We start from the raw sequence: 21,636 nt of genomic DNA, 5'->3' as shown, positions 1-21,636 counted from the left end.
TTGCTGAAAATAAACATTACAACTAAAATATAAACAAATTCAATGTTTCAGCTGGCTAAATAGATTGATGCCGACCTCACCGAGAATCGAACCAGCATCTGCTGAGGGGGAAGCAAAATTTGCTTAAGATGATCTTACCACTGGACTACCAGAGCACATATGATAATCACCTATGCTGATGCACCACATTATTGTTAGAGCGGCTGTGGGCAGATATATGCTAAAAGAAATTGTTTCATTTCAAGATGTATTCAGGCTTTGTCATGTAGCACGTTATATTTATCTTGTTTAATTGGAGCATAGAACATAGCATTAACATTTGTAAAGTAGTAACAGCCATAATTCATGTGGGTCAGATTAGTTTGCGATGAAGTTGGAAAACAAAAACGGAAGTCAGTGGGCTAGGCTGAGTTTGCGTGAATGGGCGGGGCTGACCCTGGTGCAGCTCCACCTTATGGTGCAGCTCCGCCTTTGTGGTTCTGCAGCGAGCACCCTCTCACTGATTGGCTGGCTCCAGGGGGAGCCTCCGATTGGCAGATTGAATCAGCCCACGGGGGCTTCCCGCATGCACGGTTATTTATATTCTGGATGCTGTGGAGTTAACGAGCCTGACTGAAGCCGTTTTTCTCTGTCTCTCACTGTTGTGAGGAGGCACAAACGCGCACACACACAAGGCTGCCAGACACAGCAAAGCAGGATGCAAAATCAGAGCCAGAGAGTTTCCAAGAGCAAGGCTGCTCAGGCCACTTTTGTTTAATAATGGAGACACCGTGAAGTCAAAGACTTCTCTGCGCACTTTTGCCCCGCCCACGTGCTCGGAGATGCGTTTATGACACCACAGACTGCCCATGTGCTCAATCACGTCCTTATTCCTAAGGCAGAGTGGAATGAACGCGGCCGGGCTGGGTCGGGCAGAGCATCTCTCGACTAGTAGAAGCCAACTGTTAGCCAATCAGAGGAGAGATATCCAAATATCAAGAAATTAGACCCAAAACCTTTCATTCTCTGCACCCTATCCCTCTGGCTAACGTCTAGTTCCTCAAACAGGAACAACAGAGTTTTCCCCACTCAGACAGACACACCAGACTTCCATTTATACTAGATACCGCTGCAACTGCGGTAACCTTTGAGTGAACTTATTTAATTCAAGAAACAATTTCAAAATTTTGCGTTTGCACTAATGATCAAAAAAGTTACACTTAATATGCTTTAAAGTGTTCATATGTGAACTATAAATAGGTCAAAATGGAATTAAGTGTTTTGATATTTTTATTTTTCACACCAACTCAAACCTGGAAGGTATAAAAAGCAAATGGGAGCCTTGTCCTTTAACACTGGGTTACAGTTGTGGTCAGAAGTTTACATACACTTATAAAAAATATAATATAATGGCTCTACTGAGTGTCCCATTATTTCTAAAACTCAGATTTTTCTCTGATAGAGTGACTGGAACAGATACTTCTTTGTCACAAAAAACATTCATGAAGTTTGGTTCTTTAATGTCTTTATTAGGGGTAAACAGAGAAAAGTGATCACATTTGCTGGGTCACAAATATACATACAGCAACATGAACTAGCAATTTTGGTGACTTAGAAACGTGTCAGTGAACTGAGCTTCATAGCATGGCCTCTTAACTTCTTGTGAGTGATTATGAGTGACTACAGCTGGTGACTTCTCCTAGGCCAGGTAAATAGGGCTCATTGGATACAAACGCCCACAAACGCTACAATGGGAAAGTCAAAGGAGCTCAGCATGGATCTGAAAAAGCGAATTATTGACTTGAACAAGTCAGGAAAGTCACTTGGGGCCATTTCAAAGCAGCTGCAGGTCCCAAGAGCAACAGTGCAAACAATTGTTTGTAAGTATAAGGTGCATGGCACTGTTTCATCACTGCCAAGATCAGGAAGAAAGCGCAAGCTATCACCTGCTGCTGAGAGAAAATTGGTCAGGAGGGTAAAGAGTGAACCAAGAATCACCAAAAAGCAGATCTGCCAAGAATTAGAAGCTGCTGAAACACAGGTGTCATTGTCCACAGTCAAACGTGTTTTGCACCTCCATGGACTGAGAGGCTGCCGTGCAAGAAGGAAGCCCTTGCTCCAAAAGCGGCACCTTAAGGCTCGACTGAAGTTTGCTGCTGATCACATGGACAAAGATAAGACCTTCTGGAGGAAAGTTCTGTGGTCAGACGAAACGAAAATCGAGCTTTTTGGCCACAATGCCCAGCAATATGTTTGGAGGAGAAAAGGTGAGGCCTTTAACCCCAAGAACACCATGCCTACAGTCAAGCATGGTGGTGGGAATATTATGCTGTGGGGATGTTTTGCTGCCAATGGAACTGGTGCTTTACAGAGAGTAAATGGGATAATGAAGAAGGAGGATTACCTTCACATTCTTCAACATAACCTAAAATCATCAGCACGAAGGTTGGGTCTTGGGCGCAGTTGGGTGTTCCAACAGGACAATGACCCCAAACACACATCAAAAGTGGTAAAGGAATGGCTAAATCAGGCTAGAATAAGGGTTTTAGAATGGCCTTCCCAAAGTCCTGACTTAAACCCCATTGAAAACATGTGGACAGTGCTGAAGAAACAAGTCCATGTCAGAAAGCCATCAAATTTAACTGAACTTCACCAATTCTGTCAAGAGGATTGGTCAAAGATTCAACCAGAAGCTTGTGGATGGCTACCAAAAGCGCCTGATTGAAGTGAAAATGGCTAAGGGACATGTAACCAAATATTAGCACTACTGTATGTATATTTGTGACCCAGCAAATGTGATCACTTTTCTCTGTTAACCCATAATAAAGACATTAAAGAACCAAACTTCATGAATGTTTTTTGTGACAAAGAAGTATCTGTTCCAATCACTCTATCAGAGAAAAATCAGAGTTTTAGAAATAACATGACACTCAGTAGAGCCATTATATTATATTTTTTACAAGTGTATGTAAACTTCTGACCACCACTGTATATCTGTCCTTTAGCCCTCACATCACCATAAAACACACATGAATAAAGCTCCCACTCTGGGGTCTTTGACATAAAATACACTGAAAAAATATCAGTTTTATCTCCAAAAACACTAAATAAAATTATAAATTTGGAACTTGATCTAATTTATTTCCTGATGGGAAAAAAATAAATAACTTTAAAGTTTAGAAAAACAGCAGAATGAATGAAAAAAGGTGGTTTAGATTAAGTGAATGATGTTTTAATTAAATATTTAAATAAATTACAAACAGGCAGATGTCGGGAGAGCTACATATTTTCCAGATTATTAGTAATTATGCAAACATCTGTAGAGGAGGATCATAAATGAAGCTACTTCTGAATGAGAAGCTTGGCTGTGATGCATCAGTACGAACACTTTGCAGGACCAAAGTAACTTTACATTATTATTCCGCATGAACAGAATCATCCAGGGATCCTGCCGTCTCTTGGGCTGATGGGGGTGTGAGGACTAAAAAGCCGAGCTCAATTGTTAGAATGAGAACAGATCTAAGGTGAAAGAGAAGTAGCAGGTGTTTCTCCTACAGAGGCTAAAAACCCAGAAAAGAGCTGAAATCAGCTTCACAAACAAGCATCTCTGCATTTTGGCAGAGCTCTAACAGCTCAGCTAATTTACAGAGCAAATTATTTATAAAACACCAAATGAGGAGTCCTCTCGTCCACAGAAGAACTCTCTGGGATACGTGTTTTAATCTTTTCATTTGGAAGAACTATTTTAAATGTTAACGACCACAAATCGCGCTTTTTCACGTGCCATATATGAAACATTAATGGCTTCATCAATCTAATGAAAGTGACAGCATTAAGTCATTCACACATGGGTCATTTTCCCATTAATGCTCTGTCAGCCTGTCACCATGATTTAAGGAACGACACCCTTTGTAACACCGGTTTATACAATGGTGTGGAAGCCGAGGGGATAAACGTCCTTACAGAGTCAGCCTTTTCACCTAAAAGGTCTCACACAGCCACAATTCACACGAACAAGACAAGGACAAAGAGGGCGTCTAAAACCGGCTATGACTGAAGGAAAGTGCTGCTTCACTACATTTTTACGCTTCCTGATCAGATTTGACTTCTGATAGATTAATACCACTTTAACATAGCTGCCCGTCTTCATTGTTGCAGAAGTTTGTCACATAAGATGCAAAACACAACAAGGTGAGAAAAGATAAGTTCCCAGTAAATGATCACACAGCGGCAGCTTGAACGTCAACATGTCAGTGATTTTGTTTAAATGCTTATTTGGATCGACTGTCAAGAAAAATGACAGAACAGAGGAAGAGTTTAGATGATGTTCATCAAAAAGCCCTAGGAAGGTGATAACTTTGTGTGTGTGTGTGTGTGTGTGTGTGTGTGTGTGTAAACGTGAGGAGACAAGTAGAGGAGGGAAGAAAAGGAGGGGAAACATAACGAGCCATAGAAAAGTGGTCCTGTGCGAGCTTCCTTTAAGCCTGATTCTCCACGAGGGAGAGACACACACGGATGGACACATTTAACTTTCTGACTTCTCCATCACCTGGGGATTGTTGCAAAGCACAGGCGGATTTAGCAATTTGGGGGCCCAAGGCGAACACAGACACTAAATTTCGGCAATCTTATATTTAACTGGATTTGCGAAACTCTCCCTTCTTATGCCTTGAGTTATTCTCCCTTTTTATTAGTCCTCTTTCTTCCTGTATTTCTCTCCCTTTGAGTGCTTTCAATATTTGCTCTGCTTTCTTCTTTCTGTCAGTGCTGCTGTGCTTTTGCCTCTTCTTTTTTTTTAATTAATTTTTCATTTTGGTCTATGTTTTCCTCCCTTTAAACATTTTCTATTGTCTTTCTGCTTTCTTTTGATGTTTACATAGAAAAACGATGCAACTTTCGGAAGTGAAGATAAAAGCTTTTATGGCGCAAGCTGCCTCTTTCTCTTATTGGAGCCACGAGGATAACTCCATTTCATGCTTAATGTTTTGACTACCGCTTCGAGTTTGTTACAAACGCTCGCACCTCTCTTCTTCTTATTTGTGGTCTTACGGCACTTGGCAAATAATAATTTGGTGCATTACCGCCACCAACTGGATTGGAGTGGAATCAATCAATCAACCAATCAATCAAAGCTTTATTTATAAAGCGCCTTCTGCAACCCTGTCAGGAAGCCCAAAGCGCTTAACATAGTACATGATAAAGTTAAATATGGTGAATAAATCTAAAATAAAAGCAATTCAAATTACAAATTAATAATGTCTGCAAAATAGGCCATTCTGGCAGCCCTCACAGCGTCCTGATAAGCAACCAAAGATGCTCTGAACAACTCACGCGAGACCTGTAGGCCATCCTTTTTCCACTTTCTCTCAGAGGATCTACACGCCCGCCTACAAGCCTGTGTGACATCAGAGAGCCAAGGTCTCCCTCCTAGGCCTAGACTTGCAAAGCTTGAGAGGGGCAACCACGTCCAGGACCTGATTACAAAGTGAATCAAAGTGTTGTGAATAGTGTTGTTAGATGGATCTGGGTTAAAGGTCTCTAACCTTACAGACATACAGTCCACAAACTTTGAAACAGTTTCTGCATCCAGGGCTCTGAACCTAGTAGCGGGAGCTTCACACACAGGGACAGGACATGGCAACGTAACATCACAGAGTATTGGAGAGTGGTCAGAGAACACAGGAGGCAAAGTCACAAGGTTCATGACAGGGAGACCAAAAGAGAGAACCAGGTCCAGGGTGTGACCCCTGGCATGAGTTGAGGACGATACCCATTGAGTTAAATTGAATGAATCTAGCAAATTCAAAAAGTTCCATTTGTAGTTTCCACACCGACTGGCAAAACCACTGTTTTGTAAAGAACCAAAGCCAGTAAATAGGAGCAACCCAGATGTTGTTTCTTGTACCCTAAGAAGCCACGGCATCCTTTAGTTTTACCCTAACATCAGGTAAAGAAGGCCAGAGGCTAATGTTGAGCTAACAATGCTAACCATGAGTTAGAAGCAAATAGTTGGATCTAAAAATATCTCAAGCTAATTTTTCAGTAAGACGTATTCATCTACTTATCAGCTTACTTGTTTTTGTCATCATCAAGAATCCTCTGGTGCTGATCTGTAACTGCAGCTGGCATGAAACTCACTCATGTGCTTAAAAAATGGACTGCAGTACACTGGATGTCAATCTTACTTAATTTGTACACAGTGCACCTTTAACACTGAACACAAACCTTTAAACAGAACAATATCTAAAATAAAATCTATTATTTGTGTGAACAAGTCTGAGGCGTTAGCCTCATTTTAGCCAACTCTTCCCCAGAAGATGCACTAAATTAGTCTGGCCTGCCAGACTCCTCCTCCGTTTAATTCTGCACAGAGGAAGGGTCTGGGAACTCTCCTATTCAAATAACCCCACCCCCTTAGAATTCCAACCGAGCCAATCAGTGCTGGGTATCGTACGTCACACACCATAACACCAAGTATGTCATAAACACGGCGACTGAAGCGGAGTTCGCTGAGGCTCTTTCCTCTGTTCTAAATGACTTGAATGTCTTTAAAACCACAACAAGTAGAAGTGCTAAAAGCCTAAAGCTTCTTTCTCTGTGCAGAATTAAACAGAGGAGGAGTCTGGCAGGCCAGGCTAGCACTAAATACTATCAGGACACAAAATTAAATGACCAATGGGATAAGAGTCTTAATTGGAGTCATCGCATGCTATCTCACAAACCAATAACTGGTTCACTTTTAGATTCAACGTGATTAAAGATGGCAGCTGCTGCTCATCTACCTTAAAAACAACCAAATTACTATAACTCAGAGTTTAACTCCCACCTGTGCCTCAGTCCACCTGATGCATTTCTGTTGCAGATGATTATTTAAAAGCACTGGGGGGTGTGATACAGAGACATTCAGAGGGGGGTGGGTGGTGACATCACAACAGGTTCCAAGGTTAAGGCCGGCACAACAAATCACTTATCCATTCCCTCACCTTGAAGGAATCTGCTCACATTATCAAACTATCAAAGAATTTCAATCAGATTTTTATTTTTACATCAGGGCAGCTCAGAGGATTGATACCCGCTGGGGGACACATTACCTTCAGAGTTATGTTCTTCAGCAGCGTGTCCTCCAACACAGCCTGCAGCTTCCTGTTAATCTCCAGTGACAGGTCCAGGGTCAGCCCGCTGTCCGCAGGGTGGGAGGTGTATAGAGAAGCCATGATGCCCCCGCGCCGGCTCAGGTGGGCCTTGTTAATGTCTGACGCCTCTGATGAGAGAGCCCCTGACTCTTCTCTTAGCACATAGCTCTGGATAATTCTGTGGACAGCAACAGGACAGGGAGGGATGGGAGGATGAGCCAAGAGTTATGCTTCAAAAAGGAGAAGAAACAAACTGAGTATCAGCTGGAGACGGCTAAGCAGAGAACATTCAGAGAGCGGGGCTTCGTGGCTGGGGAGCATGGAGAGCTTTTATGGAGCGAGAAACCATTTTCAGCAGCAAAACGCAGCGAACGTTCCAGGAATGGCAATTCCTGGAGGGGTGGATTGTTGTGGCCGTGCACGCTGCAGCCATTTAGTCATACTTAGAAATATTATTATTGTTGCTGTCACAGGAGGGGAAGTAATGAAAACTGCTGAATTATAATGGTCTGCAGTGTTCATTTAATCAGCTGCTGTTTGGGAGAGAAAACAAGACAAATCTTCATGTGGACGGCGTGTTCTCATCTCCATAACAACCTAGTGTTGGAGGGTAGAGCCACATCTGTGTAAGAGAAAGAGACAGAAAAACAATCCATTCATTTAACACTGAACTTCCTGTTGTTTCGGTTTCTCCTTGCAGACAGAAGAACAAACTGTTTCTATTTAGAGGAAACTAAATCCAGACACAGCATCAAATCTGATTCATATTCATCAAAGGCTTCCTGATGGATCTTTAACCACAGCTGAAAAATGATTAAGGTACATAAGCCTGTGTGTGAAAGCCATTCATTCGGTCTGTATGTGGGACCCAGGAGTGAGGATGATCAAAAGATTAAATCAAACCTTTTCAATTAGGTGTTGGAACAGCAAAGCTTTTAAATTTGCAAGTCTGTTCTTTAATTTACATAAACTGTGAAAAGAAATGTATAAGTATCAATCAGTTCTACGGCAGCAAACTCCTGCACTTAAAATTCTTTAAGAATCAGGATTTTAAATCTGCTCTAACCTGAACAAACTAAACTCTAATGTGAGACAACCAGCCTGAACTCTGTTCATTAATGTTAGGAGGTGGGTGGGGTGGTGGTGAGGGGCTAGCCTAAATCTAGACAGACCGTAGGAGAACAAAAGGATTTTGCTCTGCAGGTCGGTCTAGCCAGTCTCAGAGGAGCCTCAGCAGTTTTGCGTCTAACCAATCACTACGCTCTGTCGGTTTGCTGGGCCAATCACAGCACTGTTTGGTGGGTGGGATTAGCACCAGAGCTGCGATGGAGTGGAACAGAGATGACAGTGGCATGTTTGAAATGGCTTTGGCATCAGCGTTGGACTATTTAGACCTGGGCTTTCCACTGAGCCAAGAGCAGACAGAGGTACTTAACTTGATGTAAGAAAAAGATGCATTTGCGTCTTCCTTGATGGTGTATTGACTGACATCTGTAGCAGTGAGTATGTCACGCTGTTCGCTGTCCAACAGCATGTGGAGACAGTTTGAAAGACAACCATAGAGCCTGCCTCATGACTGCGATCATTCTATGGGTCGTGGCCAGACTATTTATTTATACATATAGGATGGCTTGCCAGTTTAGGTGGGGGAAGGAGTAACACTGCATACAATGGAGAAGCTAATAAGGAACTTTCCCTTTAATAAATGAGATTTTAGATTATTACTAGTATAGAAGTTTTTTTTTCAGCTGTAATTCAGAAACCAAAACTTCAAGAGAAACTAGCTAGAAAAAAAATCTGATTATCTTCAAGTTTAGTATGAGGAAGGGAACTTTCACGTCCGGTCTTGAGGGCATGTTCTGATCTGTATGAGTCGGAGCAACCTCCCTAAATTCCTCTAGAGGAGTAGTCTCAGTGTCGCCTCCTACAGACGAAGGAATGTCAACGCTGCAGTTCGATTACATGAACCATTAGAATAACGAGTCAAATTTGAATCAAAACTCCATTTATATGTAACCTGCAGGAGGAAGGTCTGCAGATGTTTAGGGGTGACACATGAAAAATAATAAAAATAATTTGTAATTTCAAAGCTGAACTTTCTGATTAATTTCCTTTTTAAAAAGCCTGGAATGTTAAAACCATAACAAATTTACAACTCCATGGACTAGTACTGCTGCTGTGGACAAGAAAACAGAAACCAAAACCAAGCTATCAATTAGACAGAAAATCTGCCCTGTTTATACTGCATTGGCCGTTGATGTGGGCAAAAAAACTCAAAATGCAATCTAGTGTGAAGGTTTAGCGTTTTAGTGTGATAGAGCAGAGAAACCACTAAAACATGCTGGATACTGGCCCTCCAGGACCAGAACTGAGAACCACTGGTTTAGCAAGACGCAGAGGCTTCATCACACCTGCATGCTATTTTTTAAAAGAAAACTGTTTATTTAAATTTGAATAAATGAATCAAGCAGATTGTGCTTCACATGCAGCACAACTTAAAACCACCACCAACCAGTGCACTTAGATCTAAGGAGCATCAGATCCAACATGCACGTTAAATGATCTTGTTGTCAAATGCATGTGCAGTCTGAGTGAGAAAAACGTGTCGTTCCCTTACCAAATAGATATTTAGTCTAGATAATTTAGTTTTTATTCTTTATTCTTAAATCTACAACCATCTAGCAGCCATAATGCAGGGAGTTCATGGTGAACTACCAAAGCAGAAATGGGCTAAAAGATGAAAAGTAGCTACATAAACACTACAAAAAGAAGCCACCACCATAAATTGTCCTCACACACACACACACACACACACACACACACACACACACACACACACACACATACATTCATACATACATACATACCAAACACCTGGGCTACAACAGACGTGAATGAAACTTACCTCTGACTAGAGTCTTAAGGGTCCATATTTGGACCCCAATCCATCACGAAGGTGTTTAGTAAAAACAAAAAGTGACAGAAATTAAAAATGTGGCGAGATGATGAGGCTGGATGCCATGCAGACGTCAGCAGGAGGTAAAGATTTAAGGAAGATGCTCTCTTATTAAAGTGACAACAACACCTTTTGTTTCAGAATGAAGGCAGCAAGACAAACATGCATAAGGAGGTAAAACCTTCTGTCCCATGCAAATGTGTAAAGACAGAAAGAAAAGATATAAAAGGCTAGAGCTACAGATTTACAGTTAATTAAATTTGAATTCATGGAGGTTTGTGGTGGACATTTTAGATGAATGAGGAGAGATCTTGGTGAATCTTGTTAAACTTCCTCTATTTACAGAACAGACACCTAAATAGGCCAAATGAGATTTATTATTGACGTTGCCCTTGAAGGATGGCTTTTTTCTTCTTTCCTGAGTGCTCTGGCTCATTTAAATACCTTTAATTTGTAACAAATGAGCCAAAACATGATGTGAGCCTGGTAGCCATCTGTCTTTGACTTCTTAATCGAACACAAAGATGCAGAAGCATTTTCTCTTAATTCTAAATGTATCAAACCTGTGAGATTAGATTCTTTAAACAGCTTTAACTGGAGCAGAATACACACTCACTGGCCACTTTATTAAAGACACTTACACCTGCTTATTCACACTAATGTATGACCATCCAATCACATGACAGCAACTCAATAAATTCTGAGGTGAGGAAGATGGTTTGACCTTTTTTAGACGGAGGATAAAAAAGGACGAAAGCAGGTGTCACACTTCTCAGGTAGGAATGTCAATACGGACAGGAACCTCTGAGGGACATGTTTAACACCCCTGTTGAAGTTATGACACGAGGAATCGAGTTCTAACGACTTAAGGATGTACCTAATAAACTGGCTTGTGATTGGAATTGCCAAATTCTACAATAACCTAGAATCGACATTAAATTTGTCAGATGTCAAATTTTAAAGGCAAAAATATTCATCAGTGCAAAAGCTCTGATGGATATGACAGAAGTTGTTTAAAACCAAAAGCGCATTAGCCTCGCCGCCTGACTCGGGCTTACAGCGAGGCTCGTCAGCGTTCACCACACTGTCCTGCAAGAATACGGACAGAGGCAAAAGGACAAGCCAACATCCATACACGGGGTGGCGTAACACCCCCCCGGGCTTTTCAGAGATTCTGATGAGCTAAATTTAGCCCTGAACCGTGGGATTCGTCCTCGATTTTAACTCCTAAATGTAGGTTGAGTCTAATGGATCTGAGTGCAGAAAAGCAAGAAATCTGAGGTGAGATTCAAGACGTTATATAAACATTTGGTTAAACAAACAAGCTGCGTCACGTCGTTTTCTGACATTTGTGTTAATCACATGAACGCTTTGTTAAGATTCAACAGAAAGCCTTCTGCTCCTTAGTTCTAATATAGTTTAATAAATAAATAAGCTCTTGATCAACAAGGTTATAAATAGCTGAAGAAGGTTTAGGGTGATGATTACATTAATTATAACCTCAAGATGATTGGAAGTAACAGGAAGAGATGAAGGGGAGCGATTAAGTGTGTGTGTGTGTGTGTGTGTGTGTGTGTGGGGGGGGGGGGGGGGGGGGGGGAGTTATGCCCAGGGATGCTTTTTAATGTTCGGGGAAGAAATGTGAACCTTTAAACAAGTTTAGTTGAACACACAACAGCAAGCGCCTCACTTCTGAGTTAACCAGGAGTGACTGCTGATGTTATCGCATGAGGGTTTGTTCGTTTTCAAAGGGCAGATCACAGAAATAGTTTTAGTGCTCCTGCAGGGAAACTGGTGTTATTCCAGCACTACTGTTACAATAAAAACCACCGTAGGGTCTGAAACTCTGAATTTCTAGCATTTCCACAAGCGTTTCAACACGTTTTTACCTGAGAGGATTGAAACATCTCAACTCAGAAGTCAAACTGATTTCAGTAGATTTATTCGGATAGTAAAATAGTGCTTGCATTCACTCAGGACGGACTCACTTTGTCTTCTTCCGGATTTCTTCCACCAGCTGTTTGATGTGATCCTCCATGAACTCGATCTTTTCCTGCTTTCGTGCCAGAGCTTTCTGCAGGCGGACGATGCGCTCCACCAGCACGGCCTTGTCCACCTCGGGGAAGCTGTCCACAACCATCACAGAGGGACCCGATTGGCTCTCCGGTGAGCGCTCCTCAACGCTACTGCTCCCACCGTGGCGAGTGTTTAAGGAACCTGTGGGGCCGAGAGGATAAAGATGGACATTAACTCACAAAATGGTGTTCCTTTTTGTGCAGCCTTTACAAAACAAGAAACAAATATCACCTGAAATCTAAAGAATACATGAAATATTGAAAAAGGAGAGTTTTGTTTAAATAAAGTGTTAAATACTAACCAAATCTCAGAGTAGTACCTGAGGAACTGGAGCGACTGCCCATGCTGCTGGCGTCCCGGTCACACCCTCCGTTCTCAACCTGCTCCAGCCTCTTACGAGCTGCAAGGGAAAAAAAACGAAACCGTATCAATGAATCCACAACTGCTTTCACACAAGCACCAAAGCCCAGCACTGTTCCAGACACATCACGGCGAGATAACCAAAGAAAACACTAGAAATCTGCAACATTTGTTCCTCAATATTCAAAAGGACGGCTGCTTATGTGTCGGGATCTCACCAGACTTGTTGTCTGTATAAGTGTGAATGACAACTGTGAAAAGAGTCTGATGCAGTGATTCTACTGATAAATATACAGCTATGACGAGGAAACGTCTAACATGCTTAGAGAGAAAGTGAGAGGCTTGTTCAAATAGCTTAGCTTTATGAAAACAGTCAGAAAACCAGAGTTCAAGTGATGGTGTGTATCTGACAAACCCTGTGTGAGTTGTTTGGTGAGGTCTTTGATGTTGGCTGCTTGTTTCCGTTTCTGAGTCACCAGTTCGTCCCTCAGCTCCTCCACCCTGGTTTTTAGTTTGGCCACCTCAGTCTGCAGAGCTGCCCGCTCCTCCTGCAGAGCTTGCACCTCCTGCTGCCTCAGCACCTCCTCCTGTTTCAACCGCCGTGACTGCATGATTGCAGAAGTGGAGACAAAAAGCATTTATTAGCACGATAATGATTCATCAGTAATGTTTCTGGCATATTTTGTAACATAAAATGCTCTTTAAAATTAAAATACTAGAAAACGGATTCAGACTATTTAACTATTTAACCCTTTTGTGTTTGTCTATTAAAAATCGGGTTTGTTTCCCTTTTCCCTGTGCAAAGAGGCCACGGTGCGTCTTTGAGAATCAGAGCAGCCTGACCTTGTCATCCAGCTGCCTGCTGGTCTCCTCCAGCCTTCCTTGGAGCTCTGTGAAGCTGTTGGTGACCTGATCCAGCTGAGACTGCAACGCATTGCTCTCCGACTGCAGCAGAGCGTTCTTGCTGCTCAGCTTCTCGGTGAAACCAAGTAACTCGGCCTCGCGCTCCCTGCTGCCCAGAACGTCTCGCTGGAGGTCAGCTATCTGACTGGTCAGACCGTCCACCTCCTCCTGGAGTGACATGATCTCCTGTTTGTCCCTAAACAAAAGAGAGATGGAAATATTCACTAAAATGTCAGTTTTGCTTTTATTACTTTTACATAAGAAGCCTCAATTAGATGTAATACACCTTTCAGTGATATAAAATACATTTATAATCTAAAATTATGCAAATCATCGACAAACAAAGATTCAGATGAATCATAATGATACAAACTTCTTTTTAGACAAAAAACAGTCTAAGTACACTGCTATCCAACCCAATTCATTGGCTTATATTGTTCATGCTACAGTGGGTATGCGGTGTACGCGTGCGCGCGCGCACACACACACACACACACACACACACACACACTGCATCTGTATTGGTTGAAAATGACAGGTCTGTGTGCCGTGAGTCCCACCTCTCCATAAAACCTCCACATAGCCAGCAGAGGCCTACACCAGAGTGTCATAAATAAATCCCTGGCCTTTCGATTTCTGCACAAACTTTTAAAATCAATCAACTCAGAAAAATGTAAAGGCTAAAAATCTGTCGATTAGTCTCAACTATTCAGTCTTGGGAGGAGCTCACCTCCTGTTTTACCGTTATCATTTTAACACATTAGTTTACATGAGCCCGTTGGGCCAGGATGAGGCGTGGTGTACCGCTGATGCTGATCCTGAAGCGCCGTGACCTCTTCCAGCTCGCCTCTCTGGCGACCGATCTCAGCCTTCTGCCGGTTTATGATCTCCCTGTATTTGGTCAGCTCGTCCTCCCACCGCGGCCGCTCGTCCTCTAGACACTTTAACTGAGACACCAGACCCCCTCGTTACACAGAGAAGTACACACACACACACACACACACACACACACACACACACACACACACACACACACACACACACACACACACACACACACACACACACACACACACACACACACACACACACACACACACACACACACACACACACACACACGGATGTTTAAGAGTTAATCTAACAGACATACTTTGGTGCGAAGAGTCTCGAGCTCATCCATGCTTTCCTTGTAACTCCTCTTCAGCTCCTCCAGCTCTCTAGCCTTCACTCGATGCATCTGTCAGACATATTCAGGTCTACTTTAGTACAGCAGACATTTGCAGTTTGCAGCAACGTTACATAAAGATTTTATTTCTATAGATTTGGATTGTTGAACAGAGCGTCTAAATTCCAAAACAAGCTTTAGTGTTTGGTCTCATTGTTTTTACACAAAGCCATTATTGGCTCTGCCGCGAGGGAACTTTTCCAAGTCACTAGAAGGAAATGGTAGACCAGACAACGCAGCTGCCGAATCCTGTTGCCTTCACATCCCATCTGAATGCCATCACCAAACGGTAATGGATGCAGTCCGGTAGGCATCATTCATATTTTAGTTGCAACATCACGTGTGCATGACACACATTTTAAAATAAATACGGGTCTGTGCTGACGTTTCATCAGCAGGGAGACGACACAAGCCAACAAAAAATAAAAACACATGGATCGATGCTCAAAAGTGGCCCGGAAACGCGCTGCATGCGGTCAGGGTGGCAACGGTTTCAGTTAGAAGTTTATCATCAAAAAATAATCAAACAATATGCAAAAAATAGAAATGTTTACCATTTAAATATAGAAAACTATCATTTTTATAATAATATAAAAATTGTGAACCTGTGTAAATGAAATATTTATCAGAGGCATTTCTCCTGGGTTGTTGCTGAAACACACAGCCTAATATTGATTATTTCTGGGTCATTTATTTTTAAAGTCTGATTCTCACCAGAGGATCACTGAAACAGGCCACTGAGTTTGGACTGAGCGCGTCTGCGTGCAGAGCAACAGAAGAAACCTGATTCAGTCTCAGAGTTGAGGCTAGTACCTTTGAAGTCGAGGAAACACAGCTGATTGTCTTTGAGAGCTTTAAGCCCACCATCAATAAACAAACGATTACTGGCCAAGTGGGAAATAAAAGTTATACAACAGTCATCTTCAGAGAAGGGTTTAGGCTGTGGTGATGTGGAGGGGCACCCTAAAATCTGGACTGGGTCAAATCCACATTGGCTTTAAAGGGAAGAGATGGGGATGAAGTGTGTGTGTGTGTGTGTGTGTGTGTGTGTGTGTGTGTGTGTGTGTGTGTGTGTGTGTGTGTGTGTGTGTGTGTGTGTGTGTGTGTGTGTGTGTGTGTGTGTGTGTGTGTGTGTGTGTGAGAGAGTGTCACCTCTAATTGGTCGGTTTGCTCCTGCTTGTGTTTCTCCAGCTCTCCTTTGGTTTCTCTGAGTTTAGCGTCCAGCTCATTGGACCGGAGCTCCTCTGACTCCTAAAGGAGGGATGAGTCTCGTTTAGAAACACGAGGATAAAGAAGATAAAGAACAGCCACATAAAAGAGTGGCAACAGCAGATCAACTTTTTAATTCATTTATCTAAAGTTGAGTCCTTTATCTGAGAGGTTTTTGTGTGGTAAATGATGTGTTCCTGTTTGTTGAAGACAGCTCCAACAGATCCCTGCACAGCTCTTTACCACCATCATAAGGTACACATGAAAACTGCCTCTTTTCTAAAAAGCTGAATCCATCTGGCTCAGATTAGCTGTGCTTACAAAACTGCCTTTATGTAGTCTGTAAAAACGGGGATGCGTGTAAATGATCACAAGTCTTTAGGACTCCCAAAAACACAAAGAGGCACGAGCAGGCTGCTTCTCCTCTCATCTAGGATCGTGAACGTGACAAACCTGGTAGGTTCGAATCATGTCCTGGCAGTTCTTACGAATCTGTTCAGTCTCCTCTTTCGCCTGAGCTAACTTGGATGCTGTTTCTCTCAGTCGGTCCTTTGTTTCCTGCACAGAGGTGAAAAATAAACAAGCTTCAGTTGATGTGATGCAAAAAGAAAGATAAATAAAACCCCAATGAAAGGGGTTCTCTCTATTTTTCCTCTCTTTTTAACTTTCCAGTTGATGAACACAGATTTTGTTTGAACAAGAACATCAACGGCACACAGAGAACCAAAACCCTCGCTGGCCTCCAGCAGCTGCTGGGTTTTGTTTCCTCTTTGATTTGCTTGGAGGCTGGTAATGATACAAACATCATTTTATAACCAGATTTTTGGGGAAAACAAAGCAAAATGATAATGATGGCTTCCTTGCAGGTTCATTACAGCCCCTTAATCCTTTCATTTCCCCATCAGTAACCCAGATAATGTTGTTCTTATGCGGTGTCTTCAGATAAAACCACTGAAGAGGATGTCAAACACTGGGTTTAAGTTTATGACTGAACACTATTAGACATGTTTACACTGTAAATGAAAGGAACAATCCTTTCTAACCACGAACTGTAAACGTAAATTCTGTCTTTCGTCGATGGAATGAAATCTGACTGCAGCATGTTGAGGTGACAGCTGTTTCTGCAGCAGCATGTAAAGGAAAAGGGGATATATATGAACGTAAAACTCATGTGCATCTAAAAAAAAAAAAAAAAGACAGAAACTTCCAAAAGGTAATTCAGGAAGAAAGGTGGAAAGATTAAAAAACACAGGAACAGTTAAGCAGGAAAATCAGAACGAGCCCTAAAAACACTGACAGATGCTGCGGATGTCCTCTAAAATAAATTCTAAGACTTCTTTCAGATCTGATGAGTGAATGTGCTTCAGGAGTTTCTATAGGGACCGTCAGTTTCAGTCAGGATTTTTGTGACAGTTAAGAGGAAGATGGAGTGAAACAGCAACTTTTACAGCATAGAGGCAAAATACGACATTTGATTTTAACAGAAAAATAAAAGCAACCTCTGACTTAGACAAGGAACTAAACAGTTAAAAATGAACAAAAATGTAGATATGTCGGCTTGGTCTGATCAAATACAAACAACACAACATAATAATGAAGCACAGAGGTGGAGGAGTGATGTTTCAGGGACGCAGGAGTGCAGAAGGTTCTGAGCAGATCCCAATGATAAAATGTAACACTATGGCAGAAAGGGAATGTTGAAAACATAATTACTCAAAGATGTCCTACTCCCATCAGCTAAAGAAACCTGTTCGGGATTTTTGATTTTACAGAAAAATGGAAAGCAGTACAACTCTTTCAAAATAAAACGGTCAATGCTCAGAAAACAAAGAGATTAGGATTCAGCGTGCCATTAAACTGAGAAAAAGGGCTGTCACAATAAAAAATAATATAAAGAAAAATGTATTTTAATTTAAAAGTCAACTTCACTAAAAAAACATTTTTAATGATTATTTCTGATTATAATGAGTTTTTCATGCAGGTTGAACATGAAACACCTATCTTCTGCTAGAACATAGACGGTGAAGCTCTAGGATTTGAAAATCCTCACAGATCTACGTCACACTGTCGCTTAACCTTCATGGAGTCACCCATGTTGAGTCACAACGGGGAAGGCTGTTGTTGTTTTAGCGTCCAGGAAACAGCAGAGCACGTCTCAGCTAGTAGAAGCTAACAGTTGGCATTAGCAACTCTACCACACAGCACAACTCCTTTACGCTTATGTTATTTGTGAAGATAAAACATCAACTTTGCAAAGCAAATGAAGTCAGTGGTAGTCACGTTGCTGTTTGCCAATCGGAGGTGAGATGTCCAAATATCAATAAAAAACACTCCAAATCTATCGTCTGAAGCCAATTTCTCCTCCAGCTAAATTCCACATCCTCAAAACAGGAGCACTGAGCTTTCACCCCCCCCCCCAAAGAACCACTTACAAAGCATTCATTCCTACTAGAGACCACTGTAAACGCAATGAAAATATGAGTAAAGTTTACCTTTAAAATAATAAAGATACAGTGGTGTGAAAAACTATTTGCCCCCTTCCTGATTTCTTATTCTTTTGCATGTTTGTCACTCAAAATGTTTCTGATCATCAAACACATTCAACCATTAGTCAAAGATAACACAAGTACACACAAAATGCAGTTTTGAAATTATTATTATTATTTATTATTTCATTTATTATTAAAATAGAAAAAAAAACCAATATTAACAATAAAATGAGGTTTCTCAAACCAAGAAAATGAAAAGGGAACAGAAAGAAGAAAACTTATGTTATCTGCCCCTTTTTAACTAAAATGACATTTTTACACCGAAATTACAATAATTATAAATTAGCCTATACAAAGTAATTGCTTGACTGGTTAGCTAACTTGAGTTCCATTTGTAAAGAAAAAAGAAAAAATGAATAGTAATAATAATTCAAAAAGTAAAAGGATTTTTGCACATATATCTATTCACACATGTATACATTAAAGTGCATTGCATGCCCATATGGTCACACATCCTTCATATATACATATGCATATAGATATACACACGTATCCACTACATATACACAAACATACATACATACATACATATATACATACATATTTATACATACACACATGAATATACCTACACATCTTCTATAGCTTTATTTATTTATTAATGTATTTATTATTATCTTTATGTAATTGATTTGCACATATGATTCCAGTATTTCATTTTTAATTAGTTTTTTGAAAGTAAATATCGTTTTCGCATCCTTGATTATATTACCTAGCTTATTCCATATTTTAACTCCATATATAGACACACAGCACTCCTTTATAATTATTCTATGCTTAGGTATTGTAAATAATTCATGTCCTTTTAGTTCATATTTACACTTTTTTAATAAATCTTTTAAGTAAATTTTTAGGAGGGTTGTTTTGTTTGCATTTTTCATGTGATGGTTTTTATTATTTAGGGAGAGAACAAAATCCAAACCTACATTGCCCTGTGTGAAAAAGTAATTGCCCCCTTTGTTAAAAAATAACCCAACTGCGGTGTTTCACACCTGAGTTCAATTTCTGTGGCCACCCCCAAGCCTGATTACTGCCACACCTGTTTCAGTCAAGAAATCACTTAAACATGAGCTGCCTGACACAGAGAAGTAGACCAAAAGCACCTCAAAAGCTAGACATCATGCCAAGATCCAAAGAAATTCAAGAACAAATGAGAACAAAAGTAATTGAGATCTATCAGTCTGGTAAAGGTCATAAAGCCAATTCTAAAGCTTTGGGACTCCAGCGAACCACAGTGAGAGCCATTATCCACAAATGGCAACAACATGGAACAGTGGTGAACCTTCCCAGGAGTGGGCGGCCGACCAAAATTACCCCAAGAGCGCAGAGACAACTCATCCGAGAGGTCACAAAAGACCCCAGGACAACTTCTAAAGAACTGCAGCCTCACTTGCCTCAGTTAAGGTCAGTGTTCATGACTCCACCATAAGAAAGAGACCGGGCAAAAATGGCCTGCATGGCAGATTTCCAAGATGCAAACCACCGTTAAGCAAAAAGAGCATTAGGGCTCGTCTCAATTTTGCTAAGAAACATCTCAATGGTTGCCAAGACTTTTGGGAAAATACCTTGTGGTCTGATGAGACAAAAGTTGAACCTTTTGGAAGGCAAATGTCCCGTTACATCTGGCGTAGAAGTAACACAGCATTTCAGACAAAGAACATCATACCAACAGTATAATATGGTGGTGGTAGTGTGATGGTCTGGGGTTGTTTTGCTGCTTCAGGAACTGGAAGGCTTGCTGTGATAAATGGAACCATGAATTCTACTGTCTACCAAAACATCCTGAAGGTGAATGTCCGGCCATCTGTTCGTCAACTAAAGCTGAAGCCATCTTGGGTGCTGCAGCAGGACAATGACCCAAAACACACCAGCAAATCCACCTCTGAATGGCGGAAGAACAAAATGAAGACTTTAGAGTGGCCTAGTCAAAGTCCTGACCTGAATCTTATTGAGATGCTATGGCATGACCTTAAAAAGGCGGTTCATGCTAGAAAACCCTCAAATAAAGCTGAATTACAATAATTCTGCAAAGATGAGTGGGCCAAAATTCCTCCAGAGCTCTGTAAAAGACTCGTAGCAAGTTATCACAGTTATTGCTGCTAAGGGAGGCCCAACCAGTTATTAGGTTCAGGGGGCAATTACTTTTTCACACAGGGCAATGTAGGTTTGGATTTTGTTCTCTCCCTAAATAATAAAAACCATCATTTCAAAACTGCATTTAGTGTTTACTTGACTAATGGTTGAATGTGTTTGATGATCAGAAACATTTTGTGACAAACATGCAAAAGAATAAGAAATCAGGAAGGGGGCAAATAGTTTTTCACACCACTGTATTCAAATTTTACAGAAATAAACTATTTAACTAAAAATAATATTACTATTTAAATGCATCACATTTATAATCAACTGGAAGACAGCTGTCCTCCCTTCGTTTGTATGAAGTCATGACAAAGTCAATTTAGTACCTTATGAGAGTCTGCTTCACTCTTCAGTTTGTTCTGGGCCCATTTGACTTTGATGAGATGGGAGTTGATCTCCTCCTTTAACTTCTCCCCCTCTCGTGCCAACCTGCCGACCTCGCCTTCCTGTAAACACAGAGGCACAGATGAGATGGCTATGAGACAAGCAGGAAGTACAAACACAGCTCCGGCCCAGACATCTATCACACAGATGTTTACGTTTGTAAGATGTTACATTTCTAAAGCACAATCGTGATTGTATTTCTGACCTTTGCATCATACAGCTGCTGCAGCCGTCCCTTCTCCTGAGCCAGCTGGTTTCCTCGGAGGGCCTGGCGGTCCACTTCCTTCAGGGCTTCCCTGAGCCTCTTCTCCAAACTCTCCTTGTCCCGCCTCAGGTCGAGGGCTTCCTTCTCCCCCCGGACATATTTCATCACCATGGTTTCCTTCTCTTGGCGTGCCTCATCACACTTCTTGTTCACCTAGAGGGATGGTTGGAATAATTCAATTTAGCACATTCAGTTCCAGGAAAAATACTGTTCTATTAAATGTCCTCTAATAAATACATCTTTAGATTGAAAAGAGGGTCTATTGAGAGTATGTAACTGGGTAAATACTCGTTTCAGACACATAAGAGAAACATTTTGATTACCTACATTCAGCAGAGCAAAAATAATTTCCCATTTTAATTAGCACTCAAATAATGGGTCAGTAATTTTCAGCTTTAATCTCCGTTTTTGTTTTTTCTGGTGCAACAAGGAGTCACACGAGCCTTTGTCCTCTG

The 21,636-nt window shown here is 41.2% G+C and overlaps 1 protein-coding gene across 4 annotated transcripts in view; it reads right to left on the bottom strand.

The window, feature by feature from the left end:
- The window catches only part of ccdc186 (coiled-coil domain-containing protein 186), a 38,892-nt gene that overhangs the window by 5,843 nt on the left and 11,413 nt on the right, over positions 1-21,636 (bottom strand). For 3 of the 4 annotated variants that reach the window (XM_015963134.3, XM_015963132.3, XM_015963133.3), the window contains exons 5-15: positions 21,122-21,334; positions 20,859-20,978; positions 16,298-16,402; positions 15,788-15,886; positions 14,561-14,647; positions 14,212-14,354; positions 13,348-13,603; positions 12,920-13,109; positions 12,446-12,544; positions 12,057-12,285; positions 7,071-7,290 (exon numbers count right to left, since the gene is read on the bottom strand). In XM_015963134.3, the coding sequence (XP_015818620.3) occupies positions 7,071-7,290; positions 12,057-12,285; positions 12,446-12,544; positions 12,920-13,109; positions 13,348-13,603; positions 14,212-14,354; positions 14,561-14,647; positions 15,788-15,886; positions 16,298-16,402; positions 20,859-20,978; positions 21,122-21,334 (1,761 nt within the window). The remainder of the gene's footprint in view (positions 1-7,070; positions 7,291-12,056; positions 12,286-12,445; positions 12,545-12,919; positions 13,110-13,347; positions 13,604-14,211; positions 14,355-14,560; positions 14,648-15,787; positions 15,887-16,297; positions 16,403-20,858; positions 20,979-21,121; positions 21,335-21,636) is intronic. The other variant, XM_015963135.3, reaches the window with a different exon arrangement.

This window comes from Nothobranchius furzeri, chromosome 16, assembly GCF_043380555.1.
Source record: "Nothobranchius furzeri strain GRZ-AD chromosome 16, NfurGRZ-RIMD1, whole genome shotgun sequence".
Classification (NCBI taxonomy): Eukaryota; Metazoa; Chordata; class Actinopteri; order Cyprinodontiformes; family Nothobranchiidae; genus Nothobranchius; species Nothobranchius furzeri.
This window is presented reverse-complemented; position numbering and strand designations above follow the sequence as displayed.